General features: G+C 46.2%; 1 protein-coding gene and 1 non-coding gene across 2 annotated transcripts; one reads left to right on the forward strand and one right to left on the reverse strand.

The window, feature by feature from the left end:
- Positions 1-17382: 17382 nt before the first annotated feature.
- Positions 17383-17489, reverse strand: LOC133079223 (U6 spliceosomal RNA). The gene has a single exon (XR_009698102.1). It is a non-coding gene; the product is annotated as a U6 spliceosomal RNA (small nuclear RNA).
- Positions 17490-20115: 2626 nt separating this feature from the next.
- On the forward strand, positions 20116-23100 carry LOC133078442 (zinc finger and SCAN domain-containing protein 5B-like). The gene is made up of 4 exons (XM_061173492.1): positions 20116-20499; positions 20794-21000; positions 21932-22082; positions 22454-23100. Exons 1-4 carry the CDS (start codon positions 20116-20118, stop codon positions 23098-23100), a joined length of 1389 nt encoding a protein of 462 aa, XP_061029475.1.
- The last annotated feature ends 261 nt before the right edge of the window (positions 23101-23361 follow it).

Genomic DNA, 23361 nt, shown 5'->3' on the forward strand with positions numbered 1-23361 from the left:
CAGGTGGCCTGCAGGTAACTGCCAGGGTGCCTCGGGCAAACCCTCAGATCTCAGCACCCACCTTGTGAAATGGGGCTAAAAACACAGGCCAGACTCAGCCCAGCACCCAGCGGCTTGGGTTGGAGTCTTGGCCTTAACAGCTCCCAGGCTCCGTGATCTCTGGCCCCTGAGAAGGGGCCCATTCTGGAAACTAAATGAGAGAATGACTGCAAACGCTTGCACTGCTGGGCCAGCAGAAGCAGTGAGCACTGAGGGCACCTTCAGTGGCCGGGCTCTCCTTCCACTAGAGGTCCACGTTGCCACCTCTGTAGCAGAGGAAGCCGGCTTCCAGAGGCCACGTCATCTGCCGCAGGACCTCACAAGGGGGGAGAGTGGAGGTGTCAGGCCGCGGCGCTGGGGCCCGAAGACTGGGTCTGACAATAGCGTGCCATGTGCCAGCCCCTCTTTCAAGCACTTAAAGCCATCAGGTCTTTTAATCGTCATAACCCAAGGAGGCAAGCACTGTGGTTACCCCCATCACGCAGAGGAGGGGCCCAAGGTATCGAAAGGGTGCGTGGTTGGGCTGCAGTCACGGATCTGAGCTGGGTGTCTGGCCCCGGCGTCCTGATGCCTGCTCGTCACCCAGCAATAATACTTAGTCCAGCTCCTACCGTCGCTCAGGGGCCCCAGCCTCTGCCGCCAGCACAACCGTGGCTTGGGCTTGTTAAGCCTCCATCCCTGACCTCCCTCTGGGGACCTCCCCCCCCAACACACTGCATCCACCAGTGTCGACGGTCCCTCGAGATGTCCCACCCCCTCCACCTTTGTGTCACTGGGGATTACAGTGCTGGACGAGCCTCGGGCATGGTAGGGGTTGGAGGGGGAGAAAACACCCTTTATTAGAGACAGCTGGGAAGATGAAGCGCTCTGACAGCCGGAGCTTCGCCTGTTTCCACGCAGGCACCCACCCCCACCCCCTGTCTGCCTGCCGGGGAGCGCTGGTCCCACCTTGGCTCCCACACCTGGTGATGGGCCGTGCCTTCCTCCAAGGCTCACACAGTGGCCGGGGTCGGGGTGGGAAGGAGAGGCTGGGAGGCTGAAGTGGAACAGAAAGACCCTCTGCGCGGCGGGAGGAAGCCTGTGCCCCGCTGCTGGGGGTGCAGGCGGGCGCAGGCAGGACCAGCTGGCAGGACTCCAGATGCTGTAGCGTGTCAGCAGCATCCGCGGTGGACTCACGCCCTGGCCGCCACCCCACCCCGACAAACTCCCGTGCTCCGCCGCACACAGGAGCACTTGTGTAGTAGCCCTGTGCCTCGCGAGGCTGTTCGAACGTCCCCCCTGGGAGCGGGGGAGGAGGAGCTGCACGCACACTGTTCAGGAAAAGTTGTCCAAAACCCGGAAACGGGGTGCGAATTCAGCTGTGCAGCCTTATAAAATCATGCTGGAGTGTTAAAAAAACAAAAACAACCCGAGTTTCCTGTAACTCCTTGCAAATGAAACTGTGTCGGGCTAACAGTTTGGAGAGGGGTTGGTTCACCACTCCTGCCAAGTCAGAGGTTAAGCCGAACACAGCTAGGTGGTTGTGGGGACCAGGTTTATTCCGTCTGGCAGACAGAGCAGCCAGGTGTGGAGGTTGACCGTCTGGTGCGGCATGAACCCGTTTTAAGCAGCAGCCCTGCTTCGGCATCGCACCCCACCAACCACACAGCCCCGGTTCATCCAGCCCTAATCCAGCAAGCTCTGCATCCTGCTGGTCTGTCGTAAAGAAGCCCAATAAATCATCAACCCAGCACTGGTATCTATTTGTACGAGATTTTTTTTTTTAATCAATGATTATGACTTTACTGAATACTACCCGAAGCTGGAGGCAATGAACTATATCGCAGAAGCATGACCTTCTCTCTTCGAAACATTCCGGGCGGTGACAGCAGGGAGAATGAAAGAAGGAAAGATAATCAGATCTATAGCACCACCCCCACCCCACTCACAAAATGACACAACAGATTTTAAGAGGGTCCATAAACGTAGGAAAAAATCCAAGATACAGTGGGTTCCCCGGGTCACCAGTGAGGAGATGGAGGTCCACAGACCCGCAGAGAATCTACCACAATCCCACAGTCGGCCAGTGAGATGCAGGGATGCCTCCTCACTGCCCCTCTCTTGAGTCAGGGCAACGACTGAAGCTTGACTCCCCAAATCCCTTCCTTTTGGGGCGTGAAGTGGTGAAAACAGGAGTGGGGAAGTGGGGGGCGTTGGGACGACACTGACCTCTGGGTTATTTACGGGCAGGAGAGGGAGGGGGGTCTTAATCCTAATCCAGATCCCCAACCCCAACAATAACACACCCATGTCCTTTAGAGGGTTGATTGTAATCCCTTGATTTTGGTCCAAGATGAGGAGGAACTGATTGAGGGAGATTCAGGAATATTCAGCACAATGGACAGAGGTGCTTGCTCGCAGCTGAGCCACGGGAAAGAAGGATGCCTGTCTCCTGACGCCCAGGAAATGTCTCTTTACCTCCTTTCTCAGGCAGGAAAGAGAAATAAAGCTTTCATGCAAATGGTTTTCAAACTGCACAAGGACCTCCTGTTTGTTGCTTCATTGTGTGTATGTGAGGGGAATGCTCTGATAAGACTGAAAAGACAAATGCGGGTCTAAAACTTTAAATCTGAGCAGATTTTTACAAATGCCAAGTGGCTGGACCACACATCACGTGGGCAGGGGTTTTTAGAACCTGCCTAACTCAAAGGAGGTAAAATTCGAAATCATTCATGTGTCTGTTTAGAGAGAAACCCCCTTTCCCATCAAAACATTTAACAGCCCTCCTCAAACCATCATGGTAAATAGAGCTGTTAACAAGAAGTACACAGCCTGCCGTGCTCATGACAAGGTCTGGCCCCATCTTTTTATTATGATCTTTTAGCTCATTTTATTTTACTATTTAGAAAAAAATTTTTTTTTTCACTGTACAGTTTTGCAGACTCGGAAGGAACAGAGTCACTTGTGCCATATCTGGCAGGAGCATTCCCGGCAGAGCCAATAGCAGAATGGTCTCTCCTTTCCCACGCTTCTCAAGATTCTACCCCCCTTTCCATTCCAGTAATAGTATCTGTGCACCTACAAGCGAGGCCAAAGCTGGAGAGATTCAGCCACTACCATGAAGGAGCCATCTCCCACACAACCATCTCTGTACCATTTCCCATGCTCCCTCTGACTCAACATCGAGGGGTTGCCTTGTGTTCTTCTCTCTTTTAAAACTTTTCACAACAAAAGAACAAACCACCCAATCAAAAAATGGTCAGAAGACCTAAATAAACATTTCTCCAAAGAAGAAATACAGATGGTAAATAGGCACATAAAAAGGCTCAACATCGCTAATTATTAAGAGTAATGCAAAACAAAACTGCAATGAGGTATCACCTCACACGAGTCAGAATGGCCAGTATCAAAAAGTCTACAAATAATAAATGCCGGAAATGGTGTGAAGAAAAGGGAACCCTCCTACGCTGTTGGTGGGAATGTATGTAGGTGCAGCTGCTGTGGAAAAGAGCATGGAGGTTCCTCAGAAAACTAAAAATAGAATTACCATATGATCCAGAAATCCTACTCCTGGGCATATATCCAGACAAAGCTATAATTAAAAAAGATACAAGCACCCTTATGTTCATAGCAGCACTATTCACAATAGCCAAGCCATGGAAACAACCTAAATGTCCATCAACAGATGAATGGATAAAGAAGATGTGTATACGTACACATACACACACACACAAACACACACACACAAAATGGAATATTATTCAGCAGTAAAGAAGAATGAAATGATGCCACTTGCAGCAACATGGATGCAACTAGACACTATCAAACTAAGTGAGGTTAGAAAGAGAAAGACAAATACCATACGATATCACTTATATGTGGAATCTAAAATATGACACAGATGAATCTATGTATGAAGTAGAAACAGAATCATGGACATAGAGAACAGACTGGTGGTTGCCAAGGGGGAGGAGCTGAGGAGGGATGGAGTGGGAGGTTGGGGTCAGCAGATGTAAGCTTTTATATACAGCATGGATAAACAACAAGATCCTGCTGCATAGCACAGGGAACTATATTCAAAATCCTGTGATAGGGGAACTTCCCTGGTGGCGCAGTGGATAAGACTCCGTGCCCCAATACAGGGGGCCCAGGTTCGATCCCTGCTCAGGGAACTAGATCCCACATGCATGCCGCAACTAAGAGTTCGCGTGCCACGACTAAGGAGCCTGCCTGCCGCAACTAAGACCCGGCACAAATAAATAAATATCCCCCCCCAAAAAAAAATCCTGTGATAAACCATAATGGAAAAGAATATTCAGAAGAATTGATACATATATATATATATATATGAATCACTTTGCTGTACAGCAGAAATGAACACATTGTAAATCAACTATACTTTAATTAAAAAATTAAAATAAAAAATGGCCACATCTTGTTGCCCACTCGCCTTTTAAAGGCTAAGCCATACTATTCCATTGACTCCCCATCATGGCTGTTGTCATCTTCCGAACTCCAGGAAGCTCTCCCACCTCTGCAAGCTCCAGCATGAATCAGCACACTCCTCGCCACATCACTCCACTTGAGTCCCCGGCGTGAACGCACCATCGGCACCAGCGATGCTTTCCACGTGCCGTCCTCAACATTCTTACGCCTCCTTGGCTCCACTCCATTCTGATTCACCAGCTTCACACAGAAATGTTCTTAGGAGGGTCAAGCCTGAAATTTCTCTTCCTGACCATGGGTTCCTATCCTGCCACCTCTTGGATATCTTGACCCTTCTGATATCGTGATTTGCAGCCTCACCAACCCATCCCTCTTTTAAAAATCTAAGAATTCTCTCCCTTCTGGTTCAGTAATTCAATTAGGTCTTTCTTCTGCACCAACAATGCTTGGGTCCTTCCCAACCCCTCTCACTAACCTTCCCTCAAAATTGTAAACTTCCCAGGTGCAATGGGTACCTGTCTGTAGTGCTGGTGGAACTGCAAACTGGCACCCTATTGTTGAAAGACAGTTTGTAAACATATATTAAGAACCTCTGGGCTTCCCTCATGGTGTAGTGGTTAAGAATCCACCTTCCAATGCAGGGGACACAGGTTCGAACCCTGGTCCAGGAAGATGCCACATGCCGCGGAGCAATTAAGCCCGTGTGCCACAACTACTGAGCCTGTGCTCTAGAGCCCGCGAGCCACAACTACTGAGCCCTCGTGCCTCAACTACTGAAGCCCACGCGCCTGGAGCCCGTGCTCTGCAACGAGAGAAGCCACCGCAATGAGAAGCCTGTGCACCGCAACGAAGAGTAGCCCCCACTCGCCACAACTAGAGAAAGCCCACACGTAGCAATGAAGAACCAACGCAGCCAAAAATAAATAAATTAAATAAATAAATTAAAAACAAAAAGAACCTCAGAATATGTATAACTTTTGACTGAGTTACCTTTCTTCTAGGATTTGCGAGTAAAGAATTAATCAGAAATTCATAGGGATATTGATGTACTGAGATGCTCATTGCCTGCCTCATGTGACTGACGGTGGAACCCAAGATGCAGCCCAATGTACTGGCTGGGAGTGCTGGCCAAAGAGCAACTGAGCTGTGGCTGAATCTCGTCTCTGACCCCTGAGAGAGTGACATTATTCCAACTCTAGAACCTGCACTTCCCCTCTGTAAAATGAGATCATAATAGTACCCATTTTATGGGGCTATTTTCAGATTAAACGAGATAGCCTAAATAAAGATGTTAGCACAGTGCGTGGCATAGAGTAGAAGTCCAATACAGAAGCTATCCTTTTATCATTCACTTAGCATTGCTCTGGAAATATTTGTTCTGTTCCCTTGACTCTGAGAAGCAGCATGAATCTTAGGTGCAGATATTCTCTCTGACCCTCTGTGTCTTTTTCTCTCTCTTTTTGTCTGTTTTTTTCCTTCCATCCATCCATCCATGCAGATATCTAGCTGTGTAGCTACCTAGCCATATCTCCTATTTTTGAGTACTCCCTAAGTAGCAGGCGCTGTTCTAAATGCTGTAAACATTAAGTCATTCAATCTTCACAAAAGTCTGTAAAGCAGTTTTAATTAAGGTCTTGTATTATTGTTTAGCTGTGTAGCTTTCAATTATCTTTCATTTATACCTATCTATCATTTATCATCTCTCTCAGCTATGTATCGTCTATCAATATCTATCTATCAATCTATCATCTATCCATCATCTCTATCTTTCAGGTATATAGCAACTATCAATTATCTGTCTATCATCTATCAATTATCCACCTACCTACCTACCTATCTCTATCCACCCCATCTCTACGTCCCTATTTTTTTCTCAGGATTCTATAGGAGGAGACAGCAGACAGAAAAGCCAGTTTCTTCTGCTTCCAAGTTTCTGCTCTGCCTTTCAATTTACAACCTTCATCCTAATGTAGACGCTTAAATATATTATTTGTTGGGAGCAGGCTAAATCCTCCCACCTCATTTCTTCAACTACTAGATAGTAAATAAATGCAGTGGATAATCAGTCCCTTTGGATGTTAGTGAGTGTTCCCAGCAGAGGTAGAATGTGTTTGTGGAGGGAGGGGGGCGGGGGAGGAAGTCTCTCCCTGCATTTGCTGTTCATGTCAGGTGCCCCCTGCTCAGAGTAATCAAGATGCGAATATGGCATATTTTGGGGTGGCATATTCTTCCACCCTTTGGATGAGCGCATTGAGGACCAGTCGCTGTTGATACCTTGCCGTTAAAAGCCCCCCCGCCGGCCCCATGAAAATTTAGGTGTAACAGTGGGGGTGGGAGGTATAATCTCTCAGGAAGCCTTCAGGTCAAGTTACAAAAATCTGTCATCTAGCCTAACTCAGGGTATTTCCTGACTTTCCTCTCCATCTCTTCTTTGATCCCATGGCCCATGGTTCTTAGGAATATGCTGTTTAATTTCCACGTGTTTGTGAACTTTCCAATCTTCCTCTGTTGCTGATTTCTCGTTTCACGCTATTGTGGCCAGGAAAGGTACTCAGTTATGCTAGACGAATATGTTCCAGAGATCTGCAGAACCACGGACTGGGCACCTCAAGATTCTTCAAGAGGGAAGATCTCATGAGAAGTGTTTTTTTTTAATTAATTATTTTAATTAATAAAAATTAATTGATCATAGTTGATTTACAATTGTTAGTTTCTGCTGTTCAGCAAAGTGAATCAGTTATACATTTACATATATCCACTCTTTTTTTTTAAATTAATTAATTAATTTTTTTTTGGCTGTTTTGGGTCTTCGTTTCTGTGCGAGGGCTTTCTCCAGTTGCGGCAAGCGGGGACCACTCTTCATCACGGTGCGCGGGCCTCTCACTATCGCGGCCTCTCTTGTTGCGGAGCACAGGCTCCAGACGCGCAGGCTCAGTAGTTGTGGCTCACGGGCTTAGTTGCTCCGCGGCATGTGGGATCTTCCCAGACCAGGGCTCGAACCCGCGTCCCCTGAATTAGCAGGCAGATTCTCAACCACTGCGCCACCAGGGAAGCCCTATCCACTCTTTTTTAGATTCTTTTCCTATACAGGTCATTACAGAGTATTGAGTAGAGTTCCCTGTGCTCTACAGTAGGTCCTTATTAGTTATCTATTTTATATATAGTAGTGTGTATATGTCAATCTCAATCTTCCAATTTATCCTCACCCTCTTCCCCCACCCCCATAAACATTAGTTTGTTTTCTACATCTATGTCTCTATTTCTGTTTTGTAAATAGATTCATTTGTAACATTTTTAAAATTCCGCATATAATGCCAGTGTTCTTAACACACACACACACACACAACAATAACAAAGGAACACAAGGAAACTCTGGGTTTCCTTGAGTTTGGGGAGGATCGTCCTAGGTTTGGCTCCCCCCTCATGGTGACAGGGTGATATAACAGCTCCTAGGGCTTTGGGCTTTTTAAGGAAGAGAGATACATGTATATGCATATCCATATTCATAGCCATGTATGTAGAGAGATATGCTTCCAAAAACTCTCTCAAAAGAGCAAGGAATTTTGTGATAACCTATATGAGAAAGGAATCTGGAAAAGAATGAATAGATGTATACGTATAACAGGATCACTTTGCTGTACACCTGAAACTAACACAACATTGTAAATCAACTATACTCCAATAAAATTTAAAAAAAAATAAAGAGAGCGAGAGAGCAAGGAAGCACACTTACATACTCACCAACTATCTTCCCACAAGGCACTTAATAATTACAAAGGGACAAAAGGAACTTTGCAGTGGAGACACCTGATGGGCACCATCCTAGCTAGGCAATTAAAGTTAGCATCACCTGGAGCGGATGAATTGACCTCCCAGGCTCCCACGATAGGATGTGCCCAGAAGGAGATAATTCCTATAACAACACAACAATAATCTCTGTGGGTTTCCTGCCAAACGTGCATACCCAGAATCTAATCATGGGATGATACCAGACAAACCCACATTGAAAATCGTCCCACAAAACAAGTCACTGGTGCACCCCAAAATGTCAAGGACCATGTCAAGGTCAAGAAAGACAAGGAAGGTAGAGGAAGGCTTCCAGTTTAGGGGACTAGAGAGGTATGGTGTGGAGGTGGGGTTTGTTTGCTTTTTGTTTTTTTGCTATAAATGGAATTACTATGACAACTGGTGAAATTTCAGTAAGGTCTGTAGCTTTGATATCAGCACGGTATCAATGTTAATTTTGCAATTTTGACAATTTTACTGTGGTTATAAGAGACCGTCCTTGTTTTTAGGAAAAAACGGAAGAATTTAGAGGTGAAGGGGCATCATGTTTGCGTCTTACTCTCACAGTTCAGAATATCTCTATGCACCTGTATGGAGAGGAGAGAGGCAGAGGGGTGTCCAGGGAAATCAAATGTGGTAAAACGTAAACATGAAGAGATTCTGAGTATTTGGAAATTATCTGGACAACTTTTCTGTACATCTAAAATTACTTCAGGGACTTCCCTGGTGGCGCAGTGGTTAAGAATCCGCCTGCCAATGCAGGGGACAAGGGTTCGATCCCTGGTCCGGGAAGATGCCACATGCCGCGGAGCAACTAAGTCCGTGCGCCACAACTACTAAGCCTGCGCTCTAGAGCCCGCGAGCCACAACTACTGAGCCCACATGCCACAACTATTGAAGCCCGTGCACCTAGAGCCCGTGCTCTGCAACAAGAGAAACCACCGCAACGAGAAGCCCTCCCACTGCAACGAAGAGTGGCCCCCGCTCACCGCAACTAGAGAAAGTGCAGAAAAGAAGACCCAACGCAGCCAAAGATAAATAAATTTAAAACAAAACAAAACACAGACATTCAGCTCAGTCACAGAAATGTGAGGAAAGCGACATTTCTCCCACTTCATCTGGGTTTTTCCTTGTTTTTTTTTTTTTTTTTGCATGAGGTTCGGACGCGCTACATTTACTTTTCACGAACTGGTCAACCGGAGAAGCCGGGTCTCCTGAGCCCTTTCCTCGGACTCTCGTCCGGTCCGTCAGTCTCTAGGTAACCACCTCTAGGCTTCAGCACAGTCTGTCCTCTCCATCCGTTCCTCCTCCCTCCTCTTTCCCAGCAATGCCTTTTGCACCTTCTTGTCACTTTCTCCCCATTGGGACTCCCCCCGCCCCCTCCCTCTCCAGAAATGAAGGCTGCCCGGAAGAGAGAGAAGTAGCCACACCGGGGTGAGGCGCCCACAAGGGTCATTGTGGTCCTCTGTTTCTCACTCTCACTCTAACCCCCGCCAGGGTCTTCCGTTTAGAATGAGACAGCCATCTGTCTGTCTCTCTGTCTGTCTGTCTCTGGACCCATGGGGGTGCAGAAACGTCCTTCCGTGGGGGTGGGAGTGTTACAGGGAAGAGCCAAATCTGACTACGTGTTGGATCTGTTTCTTTTGCTTTAACCTTTGCTTCCTGTTGCCTTTGTTCAGTAAAAGGATACTGTCTATATATAATGGCCTGCCTCGGGGCACACTGCCCCTCTGCCTGAAGATTAAACCAAAGTGCCTTTGTTCAGGGAGACATCCCGACCCTGTTTCACCTGTGGATGGCTGCAAGAAACAAGAAATTAACACATCCCCTCCCCGAGGCTGGCCATTCCAGGGGATATTTACAAACCTTCTGGCCTTTTTACTTTACTTCCTCACCTCCTCCCCCTCTCTGTTCTATAAAAGAAACTGGCATCCAAACCCTGATAAGGAACTTCCCGGGTGGCGCAGTGGTTAAGAATCCGCCTGCCAATGCAGGGCACACGGGTTTGAGCCCTGGTCCGCGAAGATCACACATACCGCGGAGCAGCTAAGCCTGTGCGCCACAACTACTGAGCCTGTGCTCTAGAGCCCGCGAGCCACAACTACTGAGCCCTCGTGTCACAACCGCTGAAGCCCGCACGCCTAGAGCCCGTGCTCAGCAACAAGAGAAGCCACCGCAGTGAGAAGCCCTGTGTCGCTAATGGGACATTCAGCATGAGCTCTTGCCTCAAGGTAAGGCCCTGAATTGCCGAGCAGAAGTGGAGGCGTGCAGCAGTTTCCATGAGGCCATAGCCGCTGCTCTGCATGTTTTTAACGCCAGTATGCTTTTAGGACACCTAGGAGCCTCGCGTGGGCACCCTATTCCCTGCAAGAACACTGAGTACCCCCAGGCCCCCCTGGGCCTGCTAAGCAACATCCAGGCCCGTAACCCTTCGGAGCCACTCTGTGTATGCCGAGTGTAGGGCAACACACTGCACTCTTTCTTGGGACAGCTTGATTTCCCCAGCACTCCCACAGGTTCACGTACACCGTTCTAGCACATCTAACATGCCGTGGAAGTCTGACTCATTGCCCTAGTCTGAGCTGCACTGAGAAGTACCCTCGGCTTCACATTCCATCTAGGACCTCCTGCCTGAAGTCACCCAGGCTCAGTAGTTGTGGCGCACGGGCTTAGTTGCTCCGCAGCATGTAGGATCTTCCCAGACCAGGGCTCGAACCCGGCTCCCCTGCATTGGCAGGCAGATTCTCAACCACTGCGCCACCAGGGAAGTCCCTGTACGATCTCACTTTTATGTGGCATCTTAAAAAAACACAAAACAAACACACAAACCCATAGAAAAAGAGATTGGATTGGTGGTTACCAAAGGCCGGGGTTGGTGGGGGCATGGAGGAACTGGATGAAGTTGGTCAAAAGGTACAAACCTTAAGTTAGTTACAAGATATATAAGTACCGGGGATGTAAAGTAGAGCATGGTGACAGTCGTTACCAATACCACCGTATTATGTGTTTGAAAGTTGCTGAGAGAATAAATCTTAAAAGTTCTCATCACAGGGAAAAATTTTTTTTGCAACTACATGAGGTGATGGATGTTCACTAAACTTATTGTAATAATTTCACAATATATACCTATGTCAAGCCCCGCTGTACACCTTAATCTGTGTGTGTGTGTGTGTGTGTTAACAGTAGTATTACATTTGTATGAAGTTCAAAAACAAGCTAAGCTAATTTACAAGGTTCAAAATCAGTTTAACCCTGAAGGGAATAGTAACAGTGGTTGGAAAGGAAATTCTGTGGTGTGGGTAATGTTCTACTTCTTTTTCTTTTTTTCTTTTTAAAATTTTATTGGAGTATAGTTGATTTACAATGTTGTGTTAGTTTCAGGTTGTACACCTTAATCTTTTTTTTTTAAACTTATTTTTTATCAAAGTAATCACTCAGAAAAATCATACATAGTTTTACAAGTCAAATATACTGCAAGGTTTATAACAAAAGCAGCCATCCTCTGCCTACTCCATCCCACCTGAGTCCCATACCTGAAAAGTGTTCGTTTTAGCTGTTCCTCTTCCCCTTCCCCTTGTATTCTTCTTTTAAAAAAAATTTTTTTTTAACTTTTGAATTTTATTTTATTTATTTTTTTATACAGCAGGTCCTTATTAGTCATCAATTTTATACACATCAGTGTATACATGTCAATCCCAATCGCCCAATTCATCACACCACCACCCCCACCCCCCGCCGCTTCCCCCCCTTGGTGTCCATACGTTTGTTTTCTACATCTGTGTCTCAATTTCTGCCCTGCAAACCGGTTCATCTGTACCATTTTTCTAGGTTCCACGTATATGCGTTAATATACGATATTTGTTTTTCTCCTTCTGACTTACTTCACTCTGTATGACAGTCTCTAGATCCATCCACGTCTCAACAAATGACCCAATTTCGTTCCTTTTTATGGCTGAGTAATATTTCATTGTATATATGTACCACATCTTCTTTATCCATTCGTCTGTCGATGGGCATTTAGGTTGCTTCCATGACCTGGCTATTGTAAATAGTACTGCAGTGAACATTGGGGTGCATGTGTCTTTTTGAATTATGGTTTTCTAGGGTATATGCCCAGTAGTGGGATTGCTGGATCATATGGTAATTCTATTTTTAGTTTTTTAAGGAACCTCCATACTGTTCTCCATAGTGGCTGTATCAATTTACATTCCCACCAACAGTGCAAGAGGGTTCCCTTTTCTCCACACCCTCTCCAGCATTTGTTGTTTGTAGATTTTCTGATGATGCCCATTCTAACTGGTGTGAGGTGATACCTCATTGTAGTTTTGATTTGCATTTCTCTAATAATTAGTGATGTTGAGCATCTTTTCATGTGCTTCTTGGCCATCTGTATGTCTTCTTTGGAGAAATGTCTATTTAGGTCTTCTGCTCATTTTTGGATGGGGTTGTTTGTTTTTTTAATATTGAGCTGCATGAGCTGTTTATATATTTTGGAGATTAATCCTTTGTCTGTTGATTGATTTGCAAATATTTTCTCCCATTCTGAGGGTTGTCTTTTTGTCTTGTTTATGGTTTCCTTTGCTGTGCAAAAGCTTTGAAGTTTCATTAGGTCCCATTTGTTTATTTTAGTTTTTATTTCCATTACTCTAGGAGGTGGATCAAAAAAGATCTTGCTGTGATTTATGTCAAAGAGTGTTCTTCCTATGTTTTCCTCTAAGAGTTTTATAGTGTCTGGTCTTACATTTAGGTCTCTAATCCATTTTGAGTTTATTTTTGTGTATGGTGTTAAGGAGTATTCTAATTTCATTCTTTTACATGTAGCTGTCTAGTTTTCCCAGCACCACTTATTGAAGAGACTGTCTTTTCTCCATTGTATATCCTTGCCTCCTTTGTCATAGATTAGTTGACCATAGGTGCGTGGGTTTATCTCTGGGCTTTCTATCTTGTTCCATTGATCTATGTTTCTGTTTTTGTGCCAGTACCATATTGTCTTGATTACTGTAGCTTTGTAGTATAGTCTGAAGTCAGGGAGTCTGATTCCTCCAGCTCCGTTTTTTTCCCTCAAGACTGCTCTGGCTATTCGGAGTCTTTTGTGTCTCCATACAAATTTTAAGATTTTTTGTTCTAGTTCCGTAAAAAATGTCATTGGTAATTTGATAGGGATTGCATTGAATCTGTAGATTGCGTTGGGTAAATCTGTAGATTGCTTTAGTCATTTTCACAGTATTGATTCTTCCAATCCAAGAACATGGTATATCTCTTCATCTGTTGGTATCATCTTTAATTTCTTTCATCTGTGTCTTATAGTTTTCTGCATACAGGTCTTTTGTCTCCCTAGGTAGGTTTATTCCTAGGTATTTTATTCTTTTTGTTGCAGTGGTAAATGGGAGTGTTTCCTTGATTTCTCTTCCAGGTTTTTCATCATTAGTGTATAAGAATGCAAGAGATTTCTGTGCATTAATTTTGTATCCTGCAACTTCACCAGATTCATTGATTAGCTCTAGTAGTTTTCTGGTGGCATCTTTAGGATTCTCTATGTATAGTATCGTGTCATCTGCAAACAGTGACAGTTACACCTTAATCTTATACAGTGTTACATGTCAATTATTTCTCAGTAAAACCGGAAGGAAAAAATACATTAAGGGGATAGATCTCATGTGACAAAATAAACAAAAAACTAAAAAAATACCCACGGAGATTTTTGAAGGTGGTGGATGTGTCTATTACCTTGATGGCATCACAGGTGAACGCATATGTCCAAACTTACAAAGAGGTACACTTTAAATGTCTGTAATTTTTTACTTATCAATTATACCTCGGTAAAGCTACAAAATAAGTAAGCAAACTCACTACCCTTTCTCTGCAGTGCTCTGCAGCCCTAAGCGCCCATCCCACCGGCCCTCAGATGGCTCTGTCTGTCCTTCTTGTCATCGTGCTCAGCCTGGCGGAGACGCCAGCCTCTGCTCCTGTCCACCGGCTGAGACCTTCCTGTGCTCCTGCACACCTGTAGCATCCCCTGTCACTGCCCTCCTAGGAAGAGAGTTCTAATTTTCCTGGCTGAGCTGGGGCCAGGGAACAAGTTGTGAAAATATGAGAAGAGGGAATTCCCTGGCGGTCCAGTGGTTAAGACTCTGAGCTTCCAATGCAGGGGGACAGGTTTGATCCCTGGTTGGGGAACTAAGATCCCACATGCCACGGGGCACGACCAAAAAATAAAAATAAAAAAAATATGAGAAGAAAGATGCGGAGCTGATTTCACCTCCTCGGTCCCAGGAGGGTAGAGCAGAACACGGGTGGAATACAGGGGGTGAGGGCTCAGCTTATCCAAAGCAAAAACTTCATAATGATTAGTGTTTGCCCAGAGATGCCCAAAGATGCCTTCCAAGGTAGAGCTTCCTGTCACTGTAAATTTTCAAGGCTGTAACAAGCAGGATAATCCCCTGGAGGGCATGTAATGTACAAGGCACCGAGTGCCATCCCCAGAGTTTGTGGTTGGTTGAGTCTGCATTTCTAACCAGTTCCCAGGCAATACTGGTGCTGGTGGTCCTGAGACCACATTTTGAGACCCCCTGATTCGGAGCCTGGGCCGTGGAGACCGGGCTGAGTTGGAAGTCCCGTTCTGTCACTTTCTAGCTGTATGACTTCTGGAACGTTGCCTATTATGTCTCTCTGTTGATGATCCTCTGCGGGGAGCAGGGGTGGCAGGCTCTTAGAATGACCTTCAGCAGGTAGTCAGTGTGGCTGCCGCACGTTGGGGTACCAGCTATGCTCCATGGTGGCTGGGGGTAAGCCACTTAAGTTTCTTTGAGTTTCTCTCTTTCTATATAACTAGGGGATAATGATCTCCATCTGATGGGATGTTCAGGGGATTTTGACATGGGCTAATGGGTGTGGGGTGCTTTCTTGGCCCCAGGACCAGTGCTAAACCCTGAACATGCACTGGCCAGTTCTATCCGGCAAATTCGAATGTAGACTTTATCGTGTTACTTCCCTTTGACAGAATGGAAAACCAAGGCTTATCAGCAAGACAGGAATTAACAAGTGTACATCATGATCTAGACAGACAAAACTGCGAAGTGAATGGATGTGTTTCCTAGGCCACAATCCTGTGGAGTATAGGTACATAATAATTACTCAATAAATGTACGTTATTCCTATTATGCTAAAAAAAAGAAAAAAAGAAAACCAAGGCTTAAATATTCAGGACACATAATTGTTAAGAGTCTCATATCTGCCTGGGTCTGAATTGTAGCTCTGCCATGAATCGTGTTCATTCAGGCAATTAGCCCAACCTTTCTGAGCCTCGGTTTCTTCTTCTGTTAAACAAGGCTAGTAATAATTGTTACCTGCCAGGGTTGTTGGGAGGATTAGGTGAGTAAATATGTCAAGGACTAGACCCAGAGCCGGCTTCATGGGCAAGCAGCCTGCAGAGCCACACAGGACCCCATGCCAGGAGGGGCCCCACATGATGATGCCCTGCTGTCATCTTGAAATCCTTAATCGTGTTCATCGAGGGGCCTCATATTTTCATTTTGCGCTGGGCCCCCTAGATTAGGTAGCCAGTCCTCCTTGGAACCGACGGTGGCATGTAGTAAAACCCACAGTAAATGTTAGCTGTTATAATTATCAAAGGAACTCAGCACCTTACCTGCAGCCATCCAGTGATGCAGCCTGGATTTGATCCTGGGTGTGTGTGTGTGTGTGTGTGTGTATGTGAGAGAGAGAGAGAGAGATAGAGATTTGTGACAATACACTACACACGTCAAGGACTTACAGCAGTGGTTTTTAAAGCTTTCTTTTCATTCCCAGTTGCTGGTCTTAGGAAGTCTTCAATCTCCACATTGGTGAAATGTGGATTAAGAGAACCCACTTCACAGACTAGTGGTTAAGCGGCGTGCTGACTGACCCACGTCTTCCCAGACCTGTGGGATGCCAGCTGCCCTTTTCTGTCTGTGAGTCCTCTCTCTCCATCTCTGTCCAGGGGCGAGGAGGCTGGACCCTCAACAGTGCTGGCTATCTCCTGGGTTCCGGTGAGCGAGGCTGCTCTGAGCGCTCCATCCCTGGCTCGTGCCTGTGAGCAGTGCATTGGCAACCCTGTAACAACCCTAAACTCACATTCCCTCAAGGCCACGGGCTTTATTTCCTGACCTGTCTTGAGGGTTAGTCTAGCGGAGTGATGGGCTGCATGGATCCTGGAGCCAGAGCGCTGGCTTCAAGTCCCGGCTCTGCCCCTGGCTTGGTGTGCCGCCTTCACCTCTCAACGCCAGAGTTTCCTCATCTGTGACAATGGGTATAACGATGTCCCCCTGCTGCATGAGGATGCTGTGAGGATTAGATAAACTACAGCAATTCCTGGGAAGATCCTCCTCTCTCCCCGTTCCCCCAAGCGCATCTTCATTGGGTACTTGCTGTATACTTGGGATGTGCTGCTTCGTGACAGTTAAATCAGTCACATGCCAACATTCCAGTGACGCAACGGTGTGGCAGAGCAGAGAGGATGTGAGGTTTGGATCCAGACGCAGTTGGGCTCAAACCCCAGTTCTGCCACCTAGTGGTGGGGTAACGTTGAGCAAGCGTCTACTTGTCAAAGCCGCAGTCCTCTCCCTGGCAAGTAGGGATGGTCAGCACGTAGCCTGTTCCCCCGGATTCGGTGGAGGTGCCCCGTCCGACGAGCAGTGCTCTGGGTCTGCTGGATTCTGTGTGTTCTCCCTGCCTTTAACGACCACCTGGTCGTGCCCCCCCCCCACCCCCCCACCCCCCCGCCCTGGGACTGATGGAGGCCAGAAGGAGAAGATAGCCCTCGGGATCCTAGACCTGTGGAAGGCCATTGGTGAGTGAACAGGGAGTTAGACTGCCCTGCCCTCCATCCCCAGCACTGTACTCCACCTGCCTGTTGCTGGTTTCGAAAATTTTTTTTCAACCGTAAAATAAATTTACTGCTGATAACTTTATAGATTTACTCCCTGTTTTTTTTTTTTTAAACATCTTTATTGGAGTATAATTGCTTTACAATGGTGTGTTAGTTTCTGCTGTATAACAAAGTGAATCAGCTATACATATACATATATCCCCATATCTCTTCCCTCTTGCGTCTCCCTCCCTCCCACCCTCCCTATCCCACCCCTCTAGGTGAAAAATATGGAACGCTTCACGAATTTGCGTGTCATCCTTGCGCAGGGGCCATGCTAATCTTCTCTGTATCGTTCCAGTTTTAGTATATGTGCTGCCGAAGCGAGCACATACTCCCTGTTTTTGATATTACAAACTTTAGGGTCTTTGAGATATGCAGGATCCTTGTATGTAACTGGTGTAAACCTCATTATTTGAGCTCTCTCTCTCTCTCTCTTTTTTTTTTTTGGCTGCGTTGGGTCTTTGTTGCCGCGCGCCGGCTTTCTCTAGTTGGCGAGCGGGGGCTACTCTTTGTTGCGGTGTGGGGGCTTCTCCTTGCGGTGGCTTCTCTTGTTGTGGAGCACGGGCTCTAAGTGCACGGGCTTCAGTAGTTGTGGCACGCGGGCTCAGTAGTTGTGGCTCGTGGGCTCTAGAGCACAGGCTCAGTAGTTGTGGCACAAGGGCTTAGTTGCTCCGCGGCATGTGGGATCTTCCCGGACCAGGGCTCGAACACATATCCCCTGCATTGGCAGGCGGATTCTTAACCACTGCACCACCAGGGAAGTCCCAAGCCTATGCTTTTTAAAATAAAGTTTTTGCTTTGTGTTCTTCTTTCAACAATGCATGTCTTATTGGATTTCAGTACTTCATCATGAAACTTAAGCTGCTCCTGATTGTCTTCCTGTTAGGCATGATTTCATTGTAAAATAGGATGCTCCTGGCATGGCAGCCAGATAAAATATAGAAAAACCAGTGAAATTTAAATTTCAAATAAACAAACACATTTTTGTCAGAGTGTTCTGTGTGTTTCCTCTTCTAAGTCTTTTTTACATTGAGTAGATGATAGCTGTGGTTTTGTCTACCTGGCCTTTATTATGTTAAGATATGTTCCCTCTATACTTGTTGAGATAAAGTCTTCCTATTTGGATAGGATGTCATTCTTTTTCCCCATTGGTGTACAACCTCTGGCTTTCTAAATGCCTACTCAGAAGTAGGTTCTTCTCCTTGGATGGATCTGAAGACTGTCAAACGGAGTGAAGTAAGTCAGAAAGTGAAAAACAAATATCGTATATTAACGCATATGTGTGGAACCTAGAAAAATGGTATAGATGAATCAGTTTGCAGGGCAGAAATAGAGACACAGATGTAGAGAACAAACGTATGGACACCAAGGGGGGAAAGTGGTGGGGGGGTGGTGGTGGGATGAATTGGGAGATTGGGATTGACATATATCCACTAATATGTATAAAATAGATAACAAATAAGAACCTGCTGTATAAAAATATAAATAAAATAGGGCTTCCCTAGTGGCGCTGTGGTTAAGAATCCGCCTGCCAATGCAGGGGACACGGGTTCGAGCCCTGGTCTGGGAAGATCACACATGCCGCGGAGCAACTAAGCCCGTGCGCCACAACTACTGAGCCTGCGCTCTAGAGCCCGCGAGCCACAACTACTGAAGCCCGCGCACCTAGAGCCCGCACACCATAACGAAGAGTAGCCCCCCCTCGCCACAACTAGAGAAAGCCCGGGCGCAGCAACAAAGACCCAACATAGCCAAAAATAAATAAATAAACAAATTAAATAACTTTAAAAATAATAATAAATAAAAAAAATAAAATAAAATTTTAAAATTCAAAAAAAGAAATAGGTTCTTTGCACACTTTAGCTCATCGGCTGCTTTTAAACAAAAGTCTTTTACAACTTATTTCGTGAGAAAAAAAAGATTAGGTAACCCAATTTGGTTATAACCATCAGATCTCAATTCTCTAACTCCCTCGAACTCTCCAGGCAATGAGAGTAAATTCACTAGATCAGGAAAACCAATCTGTTTCTCCCCAAAATGCAAACCATAAAGTCTAACATAAATAAAATACGATAAAGAAAATCTACCAAAAAACCTACATGGAGTCCTCTTTAACAAATCATGGTTTCTCCTGGTGGAGTTTCCATGGGAAATTGAATCTACCCAGATTATCTAAAATGGTTCCATCCAAGACCTTTATCCAATCACTGGGATGATGAGGTTATAGGACGGGACCCCTGGAATTTCCCCTGGCTCTTATATAAATAGAGACACTTCAGCTCCAGACACACTTTGAGAGCCAGTCCCGGATTTGAGGAGGCTGAAGGCAAGAGGGCTCCAAGAGGTAAGTGACATGTGGGAATGTCTAAAGAGAATGCTTAGAAATCAGGAGAGATGGAGGTGGGTTTCAGCAAGGTTTGGCTTTCTATTCACCTTGCATTAGCTCGGAGACCTTGGGAAAGCAGCAGATCTCCCTCAAACCCCACATTAACTATGGTTGATTGTTGAACTCTTCTGTGAGATGAGAAGAATGTTTCCACACACGTTGGTGTGGTGTGCTGTGGTTCATTTTTTCAGCTAGGGTTTCTGAACCGTGGCGCTATGGATATTTTGACCAGACATTTTTTTGTTTTCCTATAAAGGTGGTTGTCAGAATTATAATAGAATGGATTATTGTCTGCGGTATGAAATATTGAACCAGTGGGGTAGCGCTGTCCAGTATTTGGATATGGGATGTGTGGGAGAGGGAAGGGTGGAATAAAATGAAACTCATCTGGTTCATTCTTTTCCTTTCCTTTTCTTTTCTTTTTCTTTCTTTTTTTTTACCCCAGTCTTCTGAACAGTGACTCTATTGCTGAGAAGAAGCAGAGGAGATCCCTTTCCATAGAGTTCAATTGGCACCAGCTCTACAAGTGTAGAGTCTCAGAGTCCTATTGGAAAAGTCCTCCGTCAGCATGGCTGAGGACCAGACATTTTTCCGGGGTCGAGGAAAACTGCCCGACGGCCCTGGATCAGAGTCACCAGTGTCTGTGCCACACCAAGATACACTTGTGGAAAAGCCAGACTGTGACCAGGAAACGTGGCACGTTCACTTCAGAACATTTAGCAGCTCGGAGGAATCCGACCCCGTCCAGGATCTGAGGAGACTCCGTGAGCTCTGCCATCTGTGGTTGAGGCCAGATGTTCACACCAAGGAGCAGATGATAGACAAGCTGGTGCTGGAGCAGTTTATGATCTGCATGCCGCTGGAGTGCCAGGTCTTAGTCAAGGAAACGGGGGTGCAGAGTTGCAAAGCCTTGGAGGACATGCTAAGAAATAAGCAGAAACCCAAGAAGTGTGTGAGTAGGAACCTTGGGATTGGTATGGGAAAGGGAGAGGTGGGATGGGACCTGCAAGCTGGGGGTTGAACAAGATAGGACCTGAGTGGTTGACTCTAAATCACTGATTTTCAAATGGCTGAGAGGTTTCTTTGGGCATCGTTGAGAGTTATTTTTGGCTGTCTCAACTTGAGGGATGTAGATCTTTTAAACAAAAAAAAGTGCGCTTGTACGGTACGATGCCATTGGATGCCTTGAGAGCTGCTTTCCAGGTCATATAGGAGACTGATCTCGATTGAGTTTTTTCCCTCACAGACCATAGTCCGCATACAAGGACAGGAATTTCTTGTGCGAAGCTCAGAAGTTGAGATGGTTGAATCCGAGGCCAGTGACATGAACGATGAGAGAGACCAATGCAGGGAGCCCCGATACCCTGTGAGTGAGATACCTCCAGAGAACGGCCAGCAGAAAAGACGAGAGCTGCATATTCTGGCAGGAGCCAAGGACCTGTCAAGGGGGCAGGTGAGTGTGTGATGCCCTGGTCTCTGGAGAGAGTCTGGGAGAACTTAGAAGAGGTTCAGGTGGACATTGCTGCTAGAGTAATTGGGAGTTTTGGCAAAGGACAGGAATGGACCCATTGGCTTCAGGGATTTTCATGGATGCCTTCAGTTCCTAGACATTTTCCAGCTTGTGTGAGAATGGAGACTCATCCATCTTTGTCCCTTTGCCACGAATACGTGTAGTTTTAAGAGTGGGGGAGAAAGGAATCCTGCCTCAGTGGAATGGTGCTAGGTCAGTTTGCCACGGGTAAATGCACTGACAGCTGATTTCTACATGGTTGCTTTTCTCAGAGGCACTTCATAGTTCAGAATATGGTCAACCCCTGGAGTTGAAGGAGTGGTTCCCAATTCGACTCATTTTTCCTCCTAGAGGACACTGGAGAATGTCTGGAGACAGCTGATTTGTCCAAATGGGGTTGGGTGTGGGGGAGGGGATGCTATTGATTTCTAGTGGGTTGAGACCAGGACGCTGCTCATCATCTTACCATGCACTGCGTAACCACCATCAGAAGGACGAATTCAAACGAAGTAGGAAAAAGTGATGAACTTGGGAGAATGTACCCAGGGTCCTTTGCTTCCAGAGTCAGGGGCAGGGAGTGTTGGGATGACACAGAGAGATGTATGCATTGAGAATTCAGAGTGCCAACTGTGGTATCCGGACTTGATTGCAAGATGTGGCCAGTAGAGATCAAGGACAGACTTAGGAATCAGGAAATGATTATCAACTGGGGTGATGGGGTGGCCCAGAAGAAGTCAGGGCATATCCCCCAAACTGATATTAGGAAAGTTGGAGTCTTAGATCATGATATGACAGGGATGGGGAAAGAGGAAACAGAGCTTTCCATGGACTAAGGTAGATGGGTTATTGACTCTGCTTGGTTGCTCCTTGTCAGGACCAGAAAGGTCTCCTGCCAGAGACCTTTCCTGAAACAGGTGAAATGGAGGGTCTGACACCCAAGGAGAACTTGGAGAAAGACCCGATGGAAGACACAGAAGAGACAAGAACCCATCAATCTCAAGAGCCTGAACATCTGAAAAGTCCTGGTGAGTCTGGAAATTTGAATTCAGAGGAGTTAGTGACTCCCTTCCTATGGTGGCTTGGGGCTGGGTACCCAGCATTACCATCCCTTGGGCGGGGGCGGGGAGTTGGTTCTCCAAACCAACCTTCTCCATCATCCCCTTTCTAGAGTGTGTCATAATCTAGACTCTTAGGTAGTTTAGTTGATGGGAAGTTCTCTGCCACATCAGCGCTGGGTTTCAATGAGGTTGGCACCACGGAAAATGCTCCTTGTTAAATGCTGTGTGCTGAATCTCTTTTTTCAGAACAATTTGAGAGGGCAGAGGGCGGGAAGAATCCCCAAGAAGGAATTCATATTTCAAATGTGGATGCTGAACGTTTTCCTCTTGTGTTCCAGAGGGAGAAATTTCTACTAACGGTGGATACAGAAAAGGTTCTCTGAGGGGTCTAAGAGGTTTCAAAAGGAAACGGGCCAACAGTCCCAGTTTCCAAGAAGTACCTCAAGAAGAAGCCACATCTTTGGACAAAGGAGAATTCTCAGGACAACATGGGTCCCCTTCCACTGGTTCACCTAGCACGGTGGGACCCAACATTCTTCCTGAGGGAAAAGAAGCCCAGGCATGGGCACCCTATGAATGTAGGGAATGCAAGAAGAGATTTCCTTATCCATCTCAGCTTACCCTTCACCAGAGGACACACACAGGAGAGAGACCTTTTCTGTGCAACACGTGTGCCAAAGGGTTCATGCAGTCTTCGGACCTGCGAGCTCACGAGCGGATCCACACAGGCAAGAAGCCATACTGCTGTGATCTCTGCCCCAAGAAGTTCACCCATGACTCCACGCTGCGTGCTCACAAGAGGACCCACACCAAGGAGAAGCCTTTCCAATGTGAGCACTGTGACAAAGCCTTCAGCCACAGAGGGAACCTCAATGTTCACCGACGCACCCACTCTGGGATCAAACCCTACGTGTGTCCCGAGTGTCACAGTGCCTTCTGTCAGCTGGGGACTTTCAAACGCCACCAGAAAATACATTCCAAATGACTCGCCCCAGTTCCTGCCCTCAGTTGCCAGTCCCTTCTGATCCAAGAAGGAAATTCAGGATAATTTGTTACTTATGTAATATCAAGAAAGGATGACATTTGAAGAATTGAGGATTATACTGGAACCTAAGGGGGTTCCATTCACGTGAATTAGGAGGATCCTTGAGTGATAACTTATAGTTCCCTTTGGATTTTGTTTTCTACTTTAGTGTAGTCTATGCTTTTCTGATAAGCTTTTGCTTTGTGTTCTTCTTCTTCCAAT

The sequence above is a fragment of the Eubalaena glacialis genome, chromosome 18 (assembly GCF_028564815.1).
Source record: "Eubalaena glacialis isolate mEubGla1 chromosome 18, mEubGla1.1.hap2.+ XY, whole genome shotgun sequence".
Classification (NCBI taxonomy): Eukaryota; Metazoa; Chordata; class Mammalia; order Artiodactyla; family Balaenidae; genus Eubalaena; species Eubalaena glacialis.